This window comes from Sorex araneus, chromosome 10, assembly GCF_027595985.1.
Source record: "Sorex araneus isolate mSorAra2 chromosome 10, mSorAra2.pri, whole genome shotgun sequence".
NCBI lineage: Eukaryota > Metazoa > Chordata > Mammalia > Eulipotyphla > Soricidae > Sorex > Sorex araneus.
The window spans coordinates 58,591,223-58,610,597 of record NC_073311.1 but is presented as its reverse complement, the minus strand read 5'-3'; the positions used below and the strand labels follow the sequence as shown (position 1 = coordinate 58,610,597).

At 38.3% G+C, this 19,375-nt stretch overlaps 1 protein-coding gene across 2 annotated transcripts in view; it reads right to left on the bottom strand.

The window, feature by feature from the left end:
- Positions 1–19,375, bottom strand: part of PIK3C2G (phosphatidylinositol-4-phosphate 3-kinase catalytic subunit type 2 gamma) — a 361,549-nt gene that overhangs the window by 53,519 nt on the left and 288,655 nt on the right. For both annotated transcript variants that reach the window (XM_012933403.2, XM_004611287.3), the window contains one exon: positions 16,738–16,846. In XM_012933403.2, coding sequence (XP_012788857.2) covers positions 16,738–16,846 — 109 coding nt within the window. The remainder of the gene's footprint in view (positions 1–16,737; positions 16,847–19,375) is intronic.

Sequence of the window (19,375 nt, the reverse complement as noted above, 5' to 3'; positions counted from 1 at the left end):
AGTAACAAGTCTCACAATGAAGACATTACTGGTGCCCACTCGAGCAAATCGATGAGCAATGGGATGACAGTGACAATGACAGTGACCATTTACTTTTTTGTGTTTCATGATAGACTATAATGAGTTCTATCTATTTCCTCAGATCTTCAGATATGTCATGCTCTTTCCCTTCATTTTTCTACAGTATCTCCTTTTCCCATCCTTTCTGCCCATGTCTATCATTTTGTCAAAGTGTCCTTCTCTTTGTTAGGTTCATCGATTTGAAGTCTTCTTTAAGCTTTGTTAACTTCTCTTCTCTTGTTAGCTTCATCGATTCAATATCAAGAGTCAAATGTGTAATTTCTGCTCAATAAATATTAATGGGAACAAATGTGATATGTCTTCAAATAGAGAACACACTAGTTTTCTATTATAATTATTCTTATGTGTGCATACATCTTATGCATCATTGTACTTGATTATTTATTTTGATCTCAATTGATTGGCTGCTGAGAAATTTGTTTAATGAGACTTTATCCTCAAATAATGCATCCCTGTGCAGGGAGCTAAATAAATCAAATTTTGTTTTGAAAGCTTAAAATCAAACTTGAGACTGTGCTGAATTTGTTGAAGGAATTTCAACCTTCTTTGGCCTTTTGACAACTAGTCAATTATTCTTCCCTGACAACATTTTGACCTCACCACCCAATGGTTATTAAACTTCAATACGAGGCAGAATATCTTCCCAATTAGTGTCTGAAATGTCACCACTAGCTAATTATTCCCCTGTGTTTACACTGTCATATCCTTGCAAGTCTTATTTTAACTCCAGGTGTGGATGATATACTAAATACTAATTCTTGTTGTAACAAGAGTATTTTCATTCTAGAGGAGAAACCTGATTCAGTGTCTATAGAGGAAGAAATCAATAAAAGCAATGAAGATGGTAGAAAAAGTAATATTCCTGGATCTCAAAATAATTAAGACTTTTTTCAGACTTGGCTTTACCTATGAACATGCATCTCATAGATTCTTAATACATTAAACTGTTGAATAATTTTGGGAGTACAGAACATTGGTCTTATTATTGCTCTCACCAGTATCTGAGACCCTAGCTGGATTTGTGCCGACCTCTAAGCAGTGTGGCTACTGTTAGTAGTGTAGATTGTATACTGGGGGATTCTTGTGGTGCCACTTTTACACTGCAAATATAATCTTTCTCAGCAGGATTCTCCATATATGGGAATGCCCAAAAGAGCAAATAAAGAGAGGGTATCATGTTATAGCTAAGATATACTTTTACTAATATTATCTCAAATACAAAATACATGCCTAGTCCACATTTCACATAAATATGAGGTGTTCAGAAAGTTTGTCTACAAATTTTTGAGTTTCTCAAGTAGAGGATACAACTGGCAATTAATGGGCTAGGTTACTTATCCTAAGTCAGGCTTCTTAAATCTTACCCATGTATGACAAACTCACTGAGAAATACAGTATGTTTAATTCTTCAAGTGTTGATAATTTTCTATGCCAAAACCAAATTTGTTTGTCCCTGTCTGTGTGACTAAATTTACTCAACATGATATTGTCCTGATCATCCACATAGCACGATTTTGTCTTTTCTAATAGCTGAGCAGACACAGAATGATCTCTCTCATATGTGGGATATAATAACAACAACAATAAAAACCCATAGTGATAATATAACAAATGCCCAAAGGCAACCGAGAACCAGTCTCCAGTAGGAAGCTGGTCACATGGGAAGGTTGGGAGAATTAGGATTGGTGGTCAATGGGACAAGGGTGTGGGGAAGTGGACACTAGGGAGATATGGTGAGGAACTACATCATGCATGAAACCCTATCCTTAATAGTATTGTAAATCACAGAGCCAAAAAGACAATTTGAAAAAGAAACAACCTTGATTTAACTTTATATTGCACTGTCGTACTGTCATCCCATTGTTCATTGATTTGCTCGAGCAGGCACCAGTAACGTCTCCATTGTGAGACATGTTACTGTTTTTGGCATATCGAATTATGCCACAGGTAGCTTGCCAGGCTCTACCGTGCGGGCGGGATACTCTAGGTAGCTTGCTGGGCTCTTTGAGAGAGATGGAGGACTTGAATCCGGGTCAGCTGCATGCAAGGCAAACGCCCTATCCGTTGTGCTATTGCTGTGCTAGTTAGCAATAGTACAGCGATAACTTTATATTAGAAATACAAAATTTGTACACCAGAGAAAACAAATGGTTGACTGAAATTACTAAAATCAAAAACCAAACTGGTGGTGTAGTCAGGGGCCCAGAACCAGCTGTGTTCTGACTGTCAAAGGCCTCTCGACGTGAAGAGACCCTAAAGGGAACAGATCTTGGCATGCTAGAGAGTGAGTCCTAGAGTCTGCCAACATTTTACAGGCTTAAAACTGCTGGGAACCTTTGATGAACTTTGAACAGCAAGGCATTGTGATCAGATATTCTTGATTGTTTGTTTTCCCCAGGGGGTATACCCAGTTGTACTCATGGCTTACTCCTGTCTCTGTGCTCAGGGATGATGCCTCGTAGGGTTTGAGGTACAATCTGGTATTGGGGAACTGTTTTTCCCCAATATGGCCAGACACATTGAACACCGGTTGGGGCAGACACAGGGCGAAGGATGATGGGTGCACGGAGAAACCACACCAGGAGAAAGCTGATGGCAGCTCACTCTATTGCCAGCTACACACATATATTATAGAGGGGCTTGGCTTACGAGGGTCATCCAATCACATAAAGTTTAGCATTACTGACCTATCACCTTTCCAACTCTTCTTTGCCCACACCCAATCCCAGAGAAGGCTAGATGCGGTGGTTAGGAATGCAGCTAGGTGATAATTCTTGGGGAATGGGACTCAACACCAGATTCTTGGTACTTATGAAATGTGTCCAGACACTCCCTGCTGGGTCACTATGTAGGGACAGGTTTTATCTGCTCTGGCGCCTGTTTCCAGGCTCCACATCCTGGAGTGTTTGATAACCTGTGTTGGTTGCATGCAAGGCAAATGCCCTACCTGCTGTGCTAATTGGTCCTGTCCCCAGAATTTTTTTTTTATTTGTGTGGGAGCAACTGGGCTATATCCAGCTGTTCTCAGAGCTTACTTCTGGCTCTGTGCTCAGGGAGTACTCCTGATAATGCTCAGGAGATAATAAGTGGTGCTAGCTACTGAACCCCAACTGGCTGCATGCAAAGCAACCCCTGTTTTATGGTATTCTTCTGGCCCATGATCAGAAATTCTTTAAAATGCTGATGGTGCCAGATTGGGAAGGAAAGAAAAAGCAGTCTTAGAGAAATTCATTATCAGAATTTCTCATACGCTCTTGTTGTGTTTTCTGAGAGTTCTAATTGGTGTCGTATTTAAGTCTCCAAAACCGTGATTGGTGATCAGTCCACAGGCCTTTTAATTCTCGTTTTGGTTTTAGGGTGATACACTCTGCCAGTCTCCTTGTTCTTCTAATCTAGTCTCTTTCTTCCTCTAAAAATGCCCTGCTTTCGAGATCACATCTTACTGCTCCTTGCCCTCTGTTATTACACTTGTCTTTTGATCTCTAGGTCATTGTTCTTCATCTCTAGTAGATGTTCAATTGTGAAACTGTCATTTTCTCTAGAGGAAAATATTAATAATGGTCTCTTGTCACAACCGTGTTCTTTTTCTTATTATTTCAGATAATCCGTCCTTATCCAAATGCTTGCTTTGGAAATCCTCTCCTCCAGAGAGCGTTTTTATTTACTTAACCAGTCCTTCATCTTGTCTTGGCTGGGGACTGACGCTCTTTTCTTTGTTTCTGGCCCCATGACCTCTAACCACTACCTGCCTGCTTCCCAGCTCACTCCCTCTGGTTATACAACTCAATCGACCTCTTGGCTCAGGACCTTCTCACTGGCCCTGAACCCTTTTGTTTTCTGAAGTCCCTCTGTGACCAATTTGGATTCCATGGGCCATAATTATAATAAATCCTTTGCACTCTGCTTTCTACTCTTTGGCTCCCTTTCCCATTATTATTCACATGGCAAAGAAAATGACCCTGTGATGGTAACTGGCCTGCTGAGCGTTGTGGAGAAGGCATTTAACCATGCTTACTAGTTTTTCTGTATACTACACCAGTCTCAGGTTGGTACTCAGGAATTTCTGGCAATTCTATACCTGTAACTTGAAGTCTACATGTAGTCCATGTTTTCTCCTACTCATTTGCCCACTTTTTCTTCACTCCTCATAAATTCCTTCGGTACTTTGATTCAAATCTGCCCAGGGACTAGTCTTTCTGTTGATGGGAAAAATAGAAACAAAAACTCTTCTCTAAGCTTCCACCAACACATCTGTTATCTTACTGAATCTCCTTCCTCACATGGATGGACTGGTCAGGCTTTCAGACTGATTTGGGCACTTAAGCCCATGCCCTTTTACTCACTCAAAGTCATCAATCTGATCTCCATCTATGCTTTCATCAATTGCTTGCTCTAACGACCAGATTGATGGCCTTGGGAAGAAAAGCAAACATTGTATTTTAATGGGATCTTCCTATAGCATGTTTATGCTAGAATTTATTTCAGTAAGTAAAATTCTTGGCCTACCTAAATTCCCCTTTATATTTTTTTCTTCTCCTCTCATTTTTAGAGTAAAGCTTCTACAAGTATGGTTTTCTACTTTCATTCCAAATTCTTCTCTTTGCATTCTCTTTTGGACCCATTATAATCAACTTTGTGCTCCTAAGACTCCCATCAAACAATTCATGAAAATTTCTCCAGTACATCTCTCTTGCTAAACCCAGCATTCAATTTTTAAGTTTTTAACTTATTTATGTGGGATTATAAACACATAATCATTCTTTCTTTCTCCTCTTGGATTTTTAACATCGCATTCTTCTCATTTCCTATGGGTTGTTCTTTCTCAAACTCCACGGCTGAATAGTTTTTTATTTTTTTAAACTTAAAAAACGTATCAACCATCTTCTTGGACCATGATGCACTGAAAATAGAAACTAAGCACACACAGACGCGGAGCAACAAACTTAAAAACGTATGCATGGTCTACTCCTTAGATGCTTTCTCTTTCATATTTATATTTTCCATCTATATAATTTCACCCAGTCTCATAGCTTTGAAAACCAATTACATGCTGCCAACTTTAATATTTATATTTCCAATCTCTTTTCCCCTCAACTCAAGACATTCAACTTCTACTTGCCATCTCTACTTAAAAGTCTCATGACAACTCAAATTTAGAGTGTTTTGATCCAAATTCCTGATTGCAACCACTACCTTCATTCTTTGTGCAGTTTCTTTTACAGCAAATATTTAACCTACACAAGTTTACAGGACCATTACGATAGGCTAGTAACTGGCACATATTCTAACAGGCCAGTGCCAGTATTCAAATAGCACTAAAATATTTGGAGCGTCTTTCCTGCGTAGAATGATGTATATTTTTCAAATAAGTGGTTGAGATTTGTCTTGGGAACTCTCAATTTACAGGTTTCCAATACTGATATTCCAGGGGCTAGGTTTATTAAATGCCCCGTGAAACAATGAGGATACGTATATTTATGTATATTTTGAAGTAGCAGATGTTTACATAACACATATGGAATTTGTTTTAAATAAGAAATACAGCCAATAAAAAGAATATTTGGAAGCTAAGCGTCTGCCATAGAGGCAGGAAGTGGGGTTGAGGTGGGAGATAGGCAGGAGGGAAACTGGGGATATTAGTGGAAGGAAGTAGATACTGATGAAGGGATTGTTGCTGGAACACTGCATGCTTGAAACACAATTATGAATAATTTTGTAGTTTGTGCTGACTCAATAAATGAAAATAAATAAAATTAAACTAGACATAAGCTTATATTTTAAATTCAGAGCTCTTAATATTTGTTCAATAATTCTTAAGGCATTTATAATTTAAAATAATTTTGGAGAGCTGATCAATTTAAAGTTGCTCAAAGTTGAAGTGTATACACTTTATCATATGAACATGTTGTTCTAATAACTGCACAGAGTTAAAGCTCTTGCAGCAGATAAGAAATAACGTAATATAACACTGAGATCAATTTTTCTTTCTCTAAAACAGCACATTAAGAATATCCATTTATTAACTGACCAGCCAACATCTAGAATCGGCTGCAAGATTTAGTTTTAGTGACTTAAAACAGTAAGTTAAATCTACCTCTTGCAAACACTATGAAACACTGTACAAATGTGAATTTAAAAAATGAATTCCCCCTAAGAGTTTTAAATCAAAGTTGAGCAGTAATTGCATTTTATTGCCTTTTTCATAAAGCAGGTTGTCAGGATGTCCAGTTCTTAATGTAGTTCAATCCACTATATTTGTACTAGAGCAACATGGAAGAATGACACTATGAATAATAGTGAACTTCTAAAGGAGCTTTTATATTTCTGGTTCTAAAATGTCATCAACGTTTTACCAGTCTCTGAAAAATAATCTCGGTTTTACTGATGGTACACATATGACATTTATCCTGCCTGCAACATAATCTTAGCTGGCTCCAAATAGGAAAAGAGCAATGTAGTGACAAATGTAGTAATTAACATCTGGGTTTAGCAAGCTGGGAACAAGAAACATATGTTCACTATTAAGATAGGATTTACCCACTTGGATTTATTTTGACATTTGATTTCTGTTTAAAAAAATAACATTGCTTAAACTGTAAGTGATACCACTTCTTATATTTAGAGACTTATAGAAATGAGCAACAATATCAAAAATTGCAAAAATACCCTCAATGACTAAAAATTTCCTAAAACAATGGTTTATATCTTAAACAGTGCTCAACTGTGGGTGGGTACAACACTCACCTAGGTAATGCAACATTTTGTTACATATTTATACATTTTGTTACATATTTACATTGTTATACATTTTGTTACATATTTATATTGTTCTTTATAAGGATCTACATTTAGTTTCTAGTATTATTCTACCAAAACTCTGATTTGTCTGTAGAATGAAAATGCAAACGTTGAAAGAAACATATTATTTTTAATAGCTTGAGAGAAAAGAAAAAGATAAAAGTGGATATGGACTCAGTGTAAACTGATACATACAGCCTCACTATAAGAGAGAATGGATTAGTGTATAATCGTGGATTTTTAAAATATTTGCTTTCTTTTGTCAGCAGATTGTGTGTGTTTGTGTGTTGGCCTGGGGGTCATGGTAATCTAAAGTTTATAAGCATTATAAACTTTCTGTCTGGGCTACTTTGATACTATTTGACCAAAACTACAAAGTCCTGTATATCATCTAATTTAACTCTGATATTTGATACTGAACTGTAAAGCAGATTTTTAATCTCATTGACATAAATAAGACTGCTTACTATTGAAAATGCTTCTAGAAGAACACATAATACTAGGTCTCAGCAAGTTGGTTATATCTTTCATATTTGACTAGCACCTTTTACTGCATTTTCTGTTTTTCTACTTACTACTGTATATTATTAAGTCATGTCTATGTGTCACCATATTATCACTATTGGTAGGAAAATAGATATTCCATTATTTCAGTCTTTGCTATTTTTCTCTGAAAGGAATTTAAAGCTCTTCCAGTGTTATACAGAGTAAGTACCAAAAAAAAAAACTTGAAAATCTTTGTGAAGTTATCTACACAAGTTGTTATTTTTAGATGGTTACAGATTAATGTATCATATGCATAAAAATAGAATGAGTTTGATGTTACAGAAATAAGTAGATTTTCAGCATTTCCTCTACTGCAATTTGACAAGCAGTGGCAAAAAAATAATTTTAGAAGAATTTTTCTAGACCCAAGATAAGATTATCCTATCATAATTATCCTATCACAAAAGCATTCAGTCAGATATTTTACATTTACTTGAAATCTTTTCCTTTATTGGAAGAGAGGAAAAATAACTCTGAATCATTTATATCATGTAAAATAGTAAAAATTATATTCCTGATTTATAAATTATTGTGCTTATGTAGATAACTTTGTTATTTGATGTGAGAAATTGGGAGAGCAATAAAAGTATTTTTAAAAAACTAAAATCTAAAATAGCATTATTTTTAATTATTTATATGTTCTTTATCAATCTTAAAAATAAGATTTATTTCTTGGATATAAGCAAATTAATCAGAGAGTCCACCAATATATAGAGCCACAAAATTTTCACTGATTATCCATTTGAAGATAATTGAAAATTGATCCTATCTCACATCACAGAGTATCTGGGTGATTAGTTGGGTCACAGTTCTTATTAATGCTAATCAGCAACTGATGATATCCTTGTCATTCCATTATTGTTTTATCACCATGTAATTCGTATAATGAGAATTGTATCAAGACTTGTAAAGTTCCTTAGGAGTAAGGGAATAAAAAACCCAGTGTTTGCTTGAAAAGTATGAGAGTCTTTATGAGGTCATTGGTATCTACCAACATAGGAGAGACTCGGGGGGGGGGGGGGATGGAGAAAGAGAGAGAGAGGGGGAGGAGGGGGAGATTGAAAAAAAGAAAAAGAGAGGGGAGAGAGAAAGAGAGAGAGAGGAGGGAGGAAGGGGTGAGAGAGAGAGAAAGAGAGAGAGAGAGAGAGAGAGAGAAAGAGAGAGAGAGATTGTATTTTTCTACAGCATCCATGACTGACTTAGCTCTCAACTTTCCACAGTAGAATTTCTCCAAACTGACAGTGCCTCTCTACTACTGGGGTTATTAAAAACCATGTAGATTGGGGATATGGTGCCACCAACAGGTCAACCTGTACCTGCGGGGCAAGTGCATCAGCAGCCTGATGGTGCTTCAGGCTTCCTGACACCCCAAAATTGCCGCTGTGCTTTGGCTAGACCCCAAAAACTTTGGACTAAGTTTACCAAGAAATTAAACGGCCAAAAGTTAGGTATGTGGGAGCCACACCCACAAAGCACCTTGGGCTCAGCTATACAAGCTCACTTATTGGCCTTATTTCAGAGACCCATAGATAAATCTCAAATGAGATCAAAAGCCACAGTTAATCTGGAACCTGCGCACGGCTGAATAGACTGGGGTAAGATGGAGGGAGGCAGGTTGGCCTGGTGGCCCACCCAAGCAGAGCCCCCAGCAGCCGCTTGCTTCCACAATCCAAAATTGCCACCATACTCCCGGCCTGACTCCACTATCTCAGGACGGACTTCACCAAGATATAATCTCTTTTGGTATGTGGGTTTTGTGACTGAAATCTCCAGGCTTTCTTGGGGTTGGAATAAGCTACCTCCTCCCACCTCCCTGTACTTCTAGAAGCCTCTAGAGTCACATCCACATCCCAAAGCTTACACCAAATCAAAAAAGCTACTCCAGCCTTACAGTCCTGATAAAAATACCAAATGCCCTGAACAAATACCATGACCTCTTAGCACCTGTGTTGCAAACCATATTGCACAAAAGGAAAAGGAGAGAGAGAGACGAAGGAAAGTGCTTCCCAGAGAGGGAAGCTCTGGGTAGGGGGTGAGGGGTTGAGGGATGGTGATGGAGAAATGGGGAACATTGGTGGTAGGAAATTTACACTGGTGGAGGGATGGATTCTGTATCATTGTATGACTGAAACCCAGTTATGAACAGCTTTGTAATGGACTATCTCATGAATATCCAATTAAATTATTTTTAAAGTAGTATGGAGTTCATGCCCAATTCAGTCAACTTAATCAATGGCTGAATAAATAGCAGTACTCTTACATTAAGAAAAAAAAGAAGAAAGAAAGAAAAAGAAAAACTATGTAGATGCCTAAATGTCACCATTTACCTATAGGACTGGCATATCTATTGATAGTTCCCCATCCCCTAAATCTTATTAAAAAACCTCCTTAACATTATTTTGAAGCAGTTACTTTGCATCACTGGGCATTATGAATTTGGCACGCTGGTCAGAGTATACATCACTCTATCACTGTCACTGTCATCACATTGCTCGAGGGCATCAGTAATGTCTCCATATAGTCAGTAAATGTTTGCTAAGTTACAGAGACATTGTAAAGCTTTTCAGAAGTAGAGCTTGCTAAATGTACTCATGTTTAATTTTTTATTGGTTGATTTTTATTTTTTTTGCTGATACAGTGCTAGTTTATATATTCTAGTATAGAAATAGCAACTGATCTCAGGAAAGTGAGATTTCTATTTCAGTAATATTTTATTAAATTAAATTTTGATAGATTAAATACCATTTTATTGTGCTTTAATTAAAGTACAATAAAAGTACTTCAATCATTGTGTAAAACTGAGTGTGCAAGTATAATAATTTAAATCATCATTTTTCAATTGTGGGCCAAATGGCCCCCTATGGGTCTTAGGATATTCCAAAGGTGCCAAGATGAAAATCACTTATATTGGGGCTATGGCATAAGACATGGGGCCAACCTGTAGGACAAGGGGATAATAGGAAGAAAATAAGGTGGGAAGGGGTCTGTGGTTGGAAAAAAGTCGAGAAATAGCCTAAGCTCATGCACATACAATAAATCTACACATTCACTATAGAGTAGGTTTTTGATTATCTAGTATTATTTCCAACAACTATTTTAAACTTTATTTTCATTTATCCTATGATGTGATTCTGTGCCCACATGGGAAAGCCTGGCAAGCTACCCATGGCATATTCATATCCCAAACATAGTAACAGATATATACATACCTTTCGGAGAGCCCGGCAAGCTACCAAGAGTATCCCGCCCACATGGGCAGAGCCTGGCAAGCTACCCATGGTGTATTTGATATGCCAAAAACAGTAATGAATGGTCTCATTCCCCTGACCCTGAAAGAGCCTCCAATTGTTTGGAAAGATGAGTAAGGAGAGGCTGCTAAAAATCTCAGGGCTGGGAGGAATATAGACATTACTGGTGCCCGCTCTAGTAAATCGGCAAACAACGGGATGACGGTGATACAGTGAGTGACAGTTGCCATAATAAATATATACTGTTCTTTTCTTTCCTCATCATAGACATAATACAAAAGTGCTGAGTGATCTTTTTGAAGGATGCAGTTGGACCCTATGCGTTATTGATGCTCATCTTTCATAAGTGGCATCTGGCAGTGTTCCTGAGCCAGGCACCAGTTACTCTGTAAAGCCCTATTCTCAGCAAGCAGCTAGCAGGAGTCTCAAGATAATTCTCTACCAAGTGTGAGGTCTCTGCCATTGGGTACCTATGGGATAAACATGGGAGTATGAAAAAAATGTCAAAATTGCTTCAATCATTTTAGACATCATACTCCCCCCCAGTTTCCCATGTTTTATGAATTTTAAACCCTCTCACTTATTAGTGTGGTAGTTGATATTGAAAAAATATGTAGGGGCTGGAGCAATAGTACAGTGGGTAGGGCGTTTGTCTTACATGCCACCAACCCGGGTTTGATTCCCAGCATCCCATATGGTTCCCCGAGCACTGCCAGGAGTAATTCCTGAGTGCAGAGCTAGGAGTAGCCCCTGTGCATTGCCAGGTGTGACCCAAAAAGCAAAAAAGAAAAGAAAATGTAAGTATGTGTCATAGAAACATGAGCTAATTTCTTGTGAAAAATTGGCAGAAAAATAATTGAGATCATTGCCAAATACTTTTCAGATGTAAACTTCCAATCTTTTAGATGTTGAAAAGCAACATAAATCCTATTGTCTATTATATGTTAATGGTTTTATTATTACTCATTAAATGCTTAATTAATTTTTATGAGTTGGTATAATGAATATGAGTTTGTAACTGCTCTATATGGATATGAACTGGAGTGATAGCACAGCGGGTAGGGCATTTGTCTTGCACTCGGCCAACGGGGGTTCAATTCCTCTATCCCTCTTGGAGAGCCCGGCAAGCTACCGAGAGTATCCCTCCCACACGGCAGAGCCTGGCAAGCTACCCTTGGTGTATTCGATATGCCAAAAACAGTAACAAGACTCACAATGGAGATGTTACTGGTGCCCGCTCGAGCAAATCGATGAACAGTGAGACAACAGTGCTACAGTGCTACAGTGCTCTATGGGTAAAAATAAATAACATCACTATAGAACTTCCGATCAAGAGAAAAAATATGTTACTGTAATGGGTGCTCTCTCCTCACGGTTCCCTTTGCCTAGTTCTACTTTCTTCTATTTTTATTTACTGACTTCTATTTTGCCCTTGGTTCAAACAGCTTGAGGGCCATGCTCTCTGAGATATCGTCTCTATTCACTGGGAATTGAGTTAAGTGTCCCTCCTTAAGTGCTCAGGCATTTGTGCAATGCTACAAAATAGCATCTCCAGCTGAGAATCTACCATTCTTGAGAAAATATTGTGGTTTATGTTCTTGAGTCTATTCTCGATGTAAGTCAATAACAATGGTAGGATGTGGAGTGCCTACCGTAATGGAGGCCAGTGCCTGATCCTGCTTACACGGGGTCAGAGGGCAGAATGATGTCGATAGTCTGAGAGAACAATTCTCAAATATCAGTGTATCTGAGACCACCCTGGGGTGCTGGGCAACATAAATTGTCCAACCTTATCTGCCATGTTCCTGACTTAGTAGATCTAAGACGGAGTGACAGTTTGTGTTCATGGATTTGCCAAGTAAAGTTCTGAACATAATGAGTGTGCTGAACACCAGTATTCATGAGAACTGAGGTAGGGATTTAAAATTTTTATCTCTGCTCCTGATGGTATGAAAGTAAGTGCAGTGGTTATTGAAAATCCTGAGAATATTTTTCTGATAGTCCTGCGATTTGAATTTTATGATTTTGTCTCTTAGGTGAGCCTTGTCATCATTAATCTTTAATATTATTCAACCACAGAGTGGTACAGCCAACATCCTGGCTGAATGTGCCTGTTTCACAGTTGGGAGACAATTTCGACTACACCTTAGTGTGCTGTATTTTCACATTTCAGTAAGGTATCCTCAACATACACTGATTTGAATTTAAAAAATTTAAACTGGTTAGAGAGTCTAATATGATGCCTTTTCTGAACTCCAAGTAGAGAACAAGATTGTTGAATTAAAGAGGATAAAAATAGATCCCTTTGGCCCTTTATTAAGTCCCATTTATAGAGTCAACTGTTGTCTTTTCATCAAGCATTGGTAATTTACTTTAAAATTAATACATACTGAATAATATTGTATGTGTTTTTCTTAGGACAAGATATAGCCCACATTGTGGTGGCATATAAGCAGGACCACAGGGTTCCAGGTTAGCCTTTTAGAGTCCTGTCGAGGAATGCATGAAGGAAGAAGGAAGAGGTTCTCAATATTTTAATGCGGAACCCCTATAAAGCTTTAGATACAACCTTTCAATAATGGGCAACTTTCAACTAGGATACTGAATATGATAATATTGTGCCAAGAATCATGTTGAACAGGTTGACTGCATGCAAGGCAAATGCCTGAACTCCTGTGTTTTATTTATTTATTTATCTATCTATCTTTGGCTTTTTGGGTCACATCCAGAGATGCTCGGATTACTCCTGGCTCTGCACCCAGAAATTACTCCTGGCAGTTCTTGGGGGAACCGTTTGGGATGCTGGGGATCGAACTCCAATCAGCCATGTGCAAGGCAAACACCCTACCTGTTGTACTCTCGCTCTGTCTCCCACAGGTGAGATTTTTATATAAAAATGGTTTTTGATTCACTGGCTTGATTAATACTGAAAGTGGGCTGTCATCAGTGTCAATTAAGTACTCCAGATAATGTGAATTAAACAAAACTATTTCACAAGTGCCCTCCATCTTTGTGTCAAAAGACAACAAAATAAATCCAGCAGGCCTCATTCCTTTTATGTTTAAGGATGTGGTCCTGGATAAATCTCTAAAGAATTCTATGCCTTTCCAAGAACTCCCAAGGAATGTTAGCTTTGTACCAGACACAGAAAGTCAGCATTGATCTCACAGGAACCTTTCATGTAAGATGGTGACAGGCAGACCTCACAGTAAAGAGATTCAGAGTACCCTTGAACTTTCTAAAATAGTTACGTACAGAGCAAAGTGTGTCATGGCACACACTGTGGTGGTGTGGATACAGAAAGGCAGGTATTTCCCCAAACTAGCGTAAAGAACGAGAGGATTTAAGTTCTAGGTTCACATTTTTGGGGGTACTAAATGAAGTACAAATTTATCCTGAGAATTATTGGGATCATTTATAATATTTTTCTAGATTTTTCTTTAAAACATCAAACATAAAGGAATTACCATGCTAAGATATGAGGTAAGTAAGAGTTGGGAATATGAACTTGGGTTTTGGCACTGCATCTCCATTGTGTTTGTTTACTAATACAAATTGGTGAAGTTGAATGGTTAAAAGTTTGCACAGGACTTACGCCACCTTTAGGTTAAAAGTCAAAGAGGGTCAGAGAGAGAGAGAGAGAGAGAGAGAGAGAGAGAGAGAGAGAGAGAGAGAGAGAGAGAGAGAGAGAGAGAGAGGACAATCTTGCATGTGCGCAGCCTGGAGTTGATTCCTGGCTGTGGTGAATCTATCTTACTTGTGGGTTTAAGTAGGAAGGGGCTATATTAAAGGAATAAGGAGAAAATGAAACAGTCACTTCTAGGGCTGTATTTCAAATTTGGAAAAACAAACTCCTACAATGTGATTTTAGTCATCCTAGATGGTAAATGTTTTTAGATATTATTATCCACTAGAGTAAGATAATAGCCACACTAGCTTGTAGTTACTTCTCCAAAAGACACTGTAGTATGATATTAGGCCACAATAAAAAATAAGGGAGTAAAAATTTGAGATCTCGAAGAGAGATACAGTCCTATATTAAATGTCCAGGGAACTCTACAAAGAAGAGTGATGGCAATAGAGTCATACAATAGGATTCTATGAAACGGTGAACATGCATGAACCTTAGAAGAGGTTTGCACTGTTGCCCTGTTGGTTTATAGATGTCATTGTATCAATCTCTCACTTGAACAGTTTGACTGAGATCCATCTCAGCCAGACATCTGAGCACTAGTTCATTCTTCTGGAAGTTTCTCTGACTGGTCAACCACAGGTAGTTTAACTTAAATGGCCAGTGAAGGTTCCCTTCGGAATCCCATGGCCTTTTCTCACCTGACTTGGAAACCATGAAGGATCACAAAGATTTTCGTGTTCAAAATGGCAAAGAATTTTTAGCTGTGTATTGAAAGTACCACTTGTTTACATGGGTCTTCTTTCCATAATTAGTCCCTGAACTGTACTGTTTACTTTTATAGTTCTCTGGATGCATGTTACACGTTTCAATTTGAAAGGCTGAAAACTAGTGTCAACATAGTTATCTTAGAGCTGCTAGCAGAGTTATCCACGTGGTCCACCAAGGGTTGGACACCCCTGACTGGTGCAGGAACCTCACTGTCACCGATTCAGTTCCGTACTACTCATGCAGGCTTGGCTTTAGCTTTTGGCAAACTGGTCCCAATCTTGCTGATTTTCATTTTCCTCACATTTTTTTTTTTTGCAGGTTGATTTTGAGCCAACTCAGTTGCTTCCTTGTACTTTTTCATCACCCTTGTGTTAAAGAGGGTAAAGACCCTGGAAAGATCCAGAAACTATGACATTACACATATTACACATATTAAACAAGAAGGTCCCAGCGCAGGAAACAGTCACAGCAAAGGGAACCCAGAAAAGGCTGGCCCTGGTCCTCCCGGCCGCCTGCCACCTCACTGCCCCTTCCAGCACCTTGCATGGCACGAAGGGACCATGGGGATCTCCAAAGGCTAGTGTGGCTGGGGGTGACCATGTATCCTCTTGGAGAGGAGCTCGGGGTATCCTTGGAAATATACATTCCAATTATAAAATTACATTCCCTTACAAGGTAAAGAGCAGTTGGCTGAGAAAGTAAAGAATCTTGAAATGGTGAGAATATCCTGCGTTACTGGGTTACTGATCACCAGGGGAGTTCAAGGTAAAATTCCAGAAGGGATGTGAGGATGGAAACAGAGCTGGTGGGTTTAGCAGCTGCAAAGTGGCACAGGCTAGGGACTGCAGTTGGTTCCAAGCTGACAAAGGAATTTTCCCCCTGGAGATCAAAGAAAGAATCAGTCCACAAACAATGACATTAGTCCTATAAAATTCAGTTCAAACTCTTGACCTCCAAATGAAAGGGGATTAAAAAAATTTGTATTGTTTCAAGTTACCAAATTTGCAGTATTTCTGATAGTGACAAGAAAAATTCGTTGCGGTATTTTCCTTCTTTCGCTCATGACCTTTCTTACACTGTTTGGCTCTATTTGAAATGCTTCTCCCAAACCCCCCTATTGACCTATACTCAAGTGAGGAGGATAGAGCTCTGATGCTCTCTTCTCCCTGAAACCTTATTGTCTAATCAAAAGTTCTCCTTACTCCTCAACAATACTAGAGCTCACAGTAGCACTGAGATTTCACTGGTCACCTGCTACCTTAAGAGAATTGAGACTGAGCTTCTGCATCCTTTTCATTACATGGATCCTGATCAGAGAACTTTTTTTTGTTTGTTTGTTTGCTATTTTGGTTACACCCCAAAATGCACAGGGGTTACTCCTGGCTTTGCACTCAGGAATTACTCCTGGCGGTGCTCGAGGGACCATATGGAATGCTGGGAATCAAACCCGGGTCAGCCATGTGCAAGGCAAATGCCCTACCTGCTATATGATCAGAAAACTTAGACGTAGTTGTCATGTAGGTTCGTTGAATTATATGCTGACGCAGGACTAACAGAATACGACTTTCAAGTTCTTTAAAATACTTTCCATAACAGTATTTCCATAATAATAAAGATAGCTGTTATTTTACATAAAACATAGAAAAGTAAATTGGAACATACATTTGCAACTTCATATGATCCGTTTAATATCTGGTTCATGTAATGATTTAGATCTCTGAATCTTTTGTGATCTGAATTTGTGAAAGGTAAATGCCACCAATGAGGAAACCTGTTTTAAAAGAAACATAGAATGCTTTTATTAGATTGAACATTAGCATTTGGGAACTGGTTCTTGAGTTTACAGGCTGCATCAGATAGAAGGGCCAGTGAAATTTATTTTTAAAAATACTATTGTAGAACGCATGATTAATTGTGGGTTTTATTAACATGTCTTTGATCATTTGTGATATTTTTAACTGACATTAATTTTCATACTAATTCATACTAATTTAATTGAATGTTTCTTCATCTTGTTTTATGGAAGATGACACATTCCTTCTTTATATACTTGTGGGCTTAATAAATTCCTTCTGAAGTTGATGATTTGTAATTTTTCAAAAAGGTCAAATTGTATTGTTATTTTGGAGGCTCACTGGAGACATTGCTACTCTAGAGGAATTAAACATTTACCAAGTGACAGATGCTCCCATCTGGTCTTCCTCTTTGGAATAAAGTAGCAATTTCCCAAGGAGTTCAACTTACATAGCCTCCTCTCCCCTCTCTGATGATTCATCTTAATGGCTTACATGAGATTCTTGTCATTTGGTGTGTGTGTGAGGTTAGGGGGTGGGCGGGAGGCGGGGGAGGGGGGAGACAATCTGTTTATGGTAGATTGGCAATACATTTTTTTGCTGGTTAAATGATATTTTTAGGAACTTTATAGCAGCTTCCTTTGCAGGTCTGCAATTTTCTTCATGCTTCTATTTCTTGGGGTAGGCTATGAACATGAGGTACAGGAAAAGGTCATTCACAAATCCAAGTTGTAACAACCTAGGCCATCTCATCCATCGATTCCTGTTGGAAATGTCAGGGAAGTCAAAATTTCTTTGCCTGTGTATTTACGTAATTGGCATTTTAAAGTTTTTAAAGGTCTCTTGCAGCTCTAAGGCTTAAAAAATTACCATTTTAACCCATATTTGTCACAGAAATTAGTATATTACACAATCAAAGCATAGAATGTGTTTGATAAATAGTTGGGTTTGGTTGAAAATATTAATTTGTTTATGGGAGGATAAATATCACCTATTTTTAGAATAAAATGGAGTTCAGGGGCCAGAGAGATCTCACTGTGAGTGAGATTTGCATTACATGTGGCTGACTGGGTTTGCTCTATATGGTTCTCTCATTCCTCCAGGAATGAGCCTTGAATGCAGAGTAAAGTGGAGTTTAACATCAATTCTAATTCTTTGTTGACATTTTGAAAGATGTATGCATGGGAACTAAAAAAAAAATCTATATAAAAATACTTGAGTACTGAGAAATTCAGCCATAATAAAGGCATTGTGTTGTCCAAAATGGTTGGGTTATATACAAATCATAGAGCCTCACTTTTTGAAGCTTTTCCCACTTTTCTTTTCTTTGTTATAGTTGTTGCAGTGTCTGTTGCTCAGACACTTAGTTGTGGGGACCTGGGATCACAGACTTGTGGCATCAAAGGTTACAGTGATGGTGAGGAGATGAGTTTGCAATTGGTGATGCAGGTGGAATCAGGGATTGAACTTGTAGTCTCATGGATAAAAGGCAGGTTCTTTGCTACTGAATCACATCCTAGGACCTTTATAATTTAGTTTTCATGATCTCTTGTTTTGGAGGGGCCTCCCAAGTGGTACCGAGGAGGCTGGAGGTACTATTGGCTGTTCTCAACCAGACAGTTCAATGCAAGGACCTAAGGATGAGGCTGTTGGGACCCAACAGGATTACTGGGCCTGTACCTGGAAGTGTTGGGGGATTCCAGGGCTGCTTAAGTGATAATCTAGGGAGTCATATGGTGTTGGGAATTGAACCCAGTTGGGCATGTTTTAGGTATGTTTGCTAATCACTGCACTATCTTCCAGACCATGCCTTTTGCGATCTTTTATCAGACAATATCATATCTTTCCTCAGGTTTTTTTTGGAGCAAAGATTAGAATATACGTGACTTCCAAGCAGATTCTCAATGTTTAGTTATTAAAGAAATTGATTTTCTCAATGCCATGTCTGTTTTTTAATGTGCCCCTTTGTCTGGTCCTCTGAGGTAGATACTTTCTGAGACAATGAACCCAATCAAGATTCTGAGTGGTTGGGAGAAGAATAATGGTAGAAGTAGAAGAGGGAAAGGAAATCACTTTTTCCCAAGCAGATTAACTTGAAAGAAGACCATTGATTTTTAAGGAAGGTGTCCATGCTTTCATTCTCATGGAAGGTACCCCAAAGTGCCCAGAGCCAAGGTGAAGACTTCTGGTATATGCTCTCGCCAATTTGACTTTTATTTTCTGTGACTCTTAACTTTTTGATCATACATTCCAGACAGAGTCCACATAAGTCTTGTAGGGACTCTCACTAAATTGAAGAGTCAAAGGAAATCTTGCCTCCATTCTTCATTTATATGTATTGCCCTGCCTGAAGCTTAACTTAACTCCTTTGGGACTGTCAGCATGAAAATACTGTGCAGGGCACATAAATGTTTCTCCTCTTCACAAATTGCTTGTATAGTTTTAAAATCAATTAGTCACCATTATCAGGCAGTAAATTTTGAGCAAAGCAGAATCTTAATTCGAGC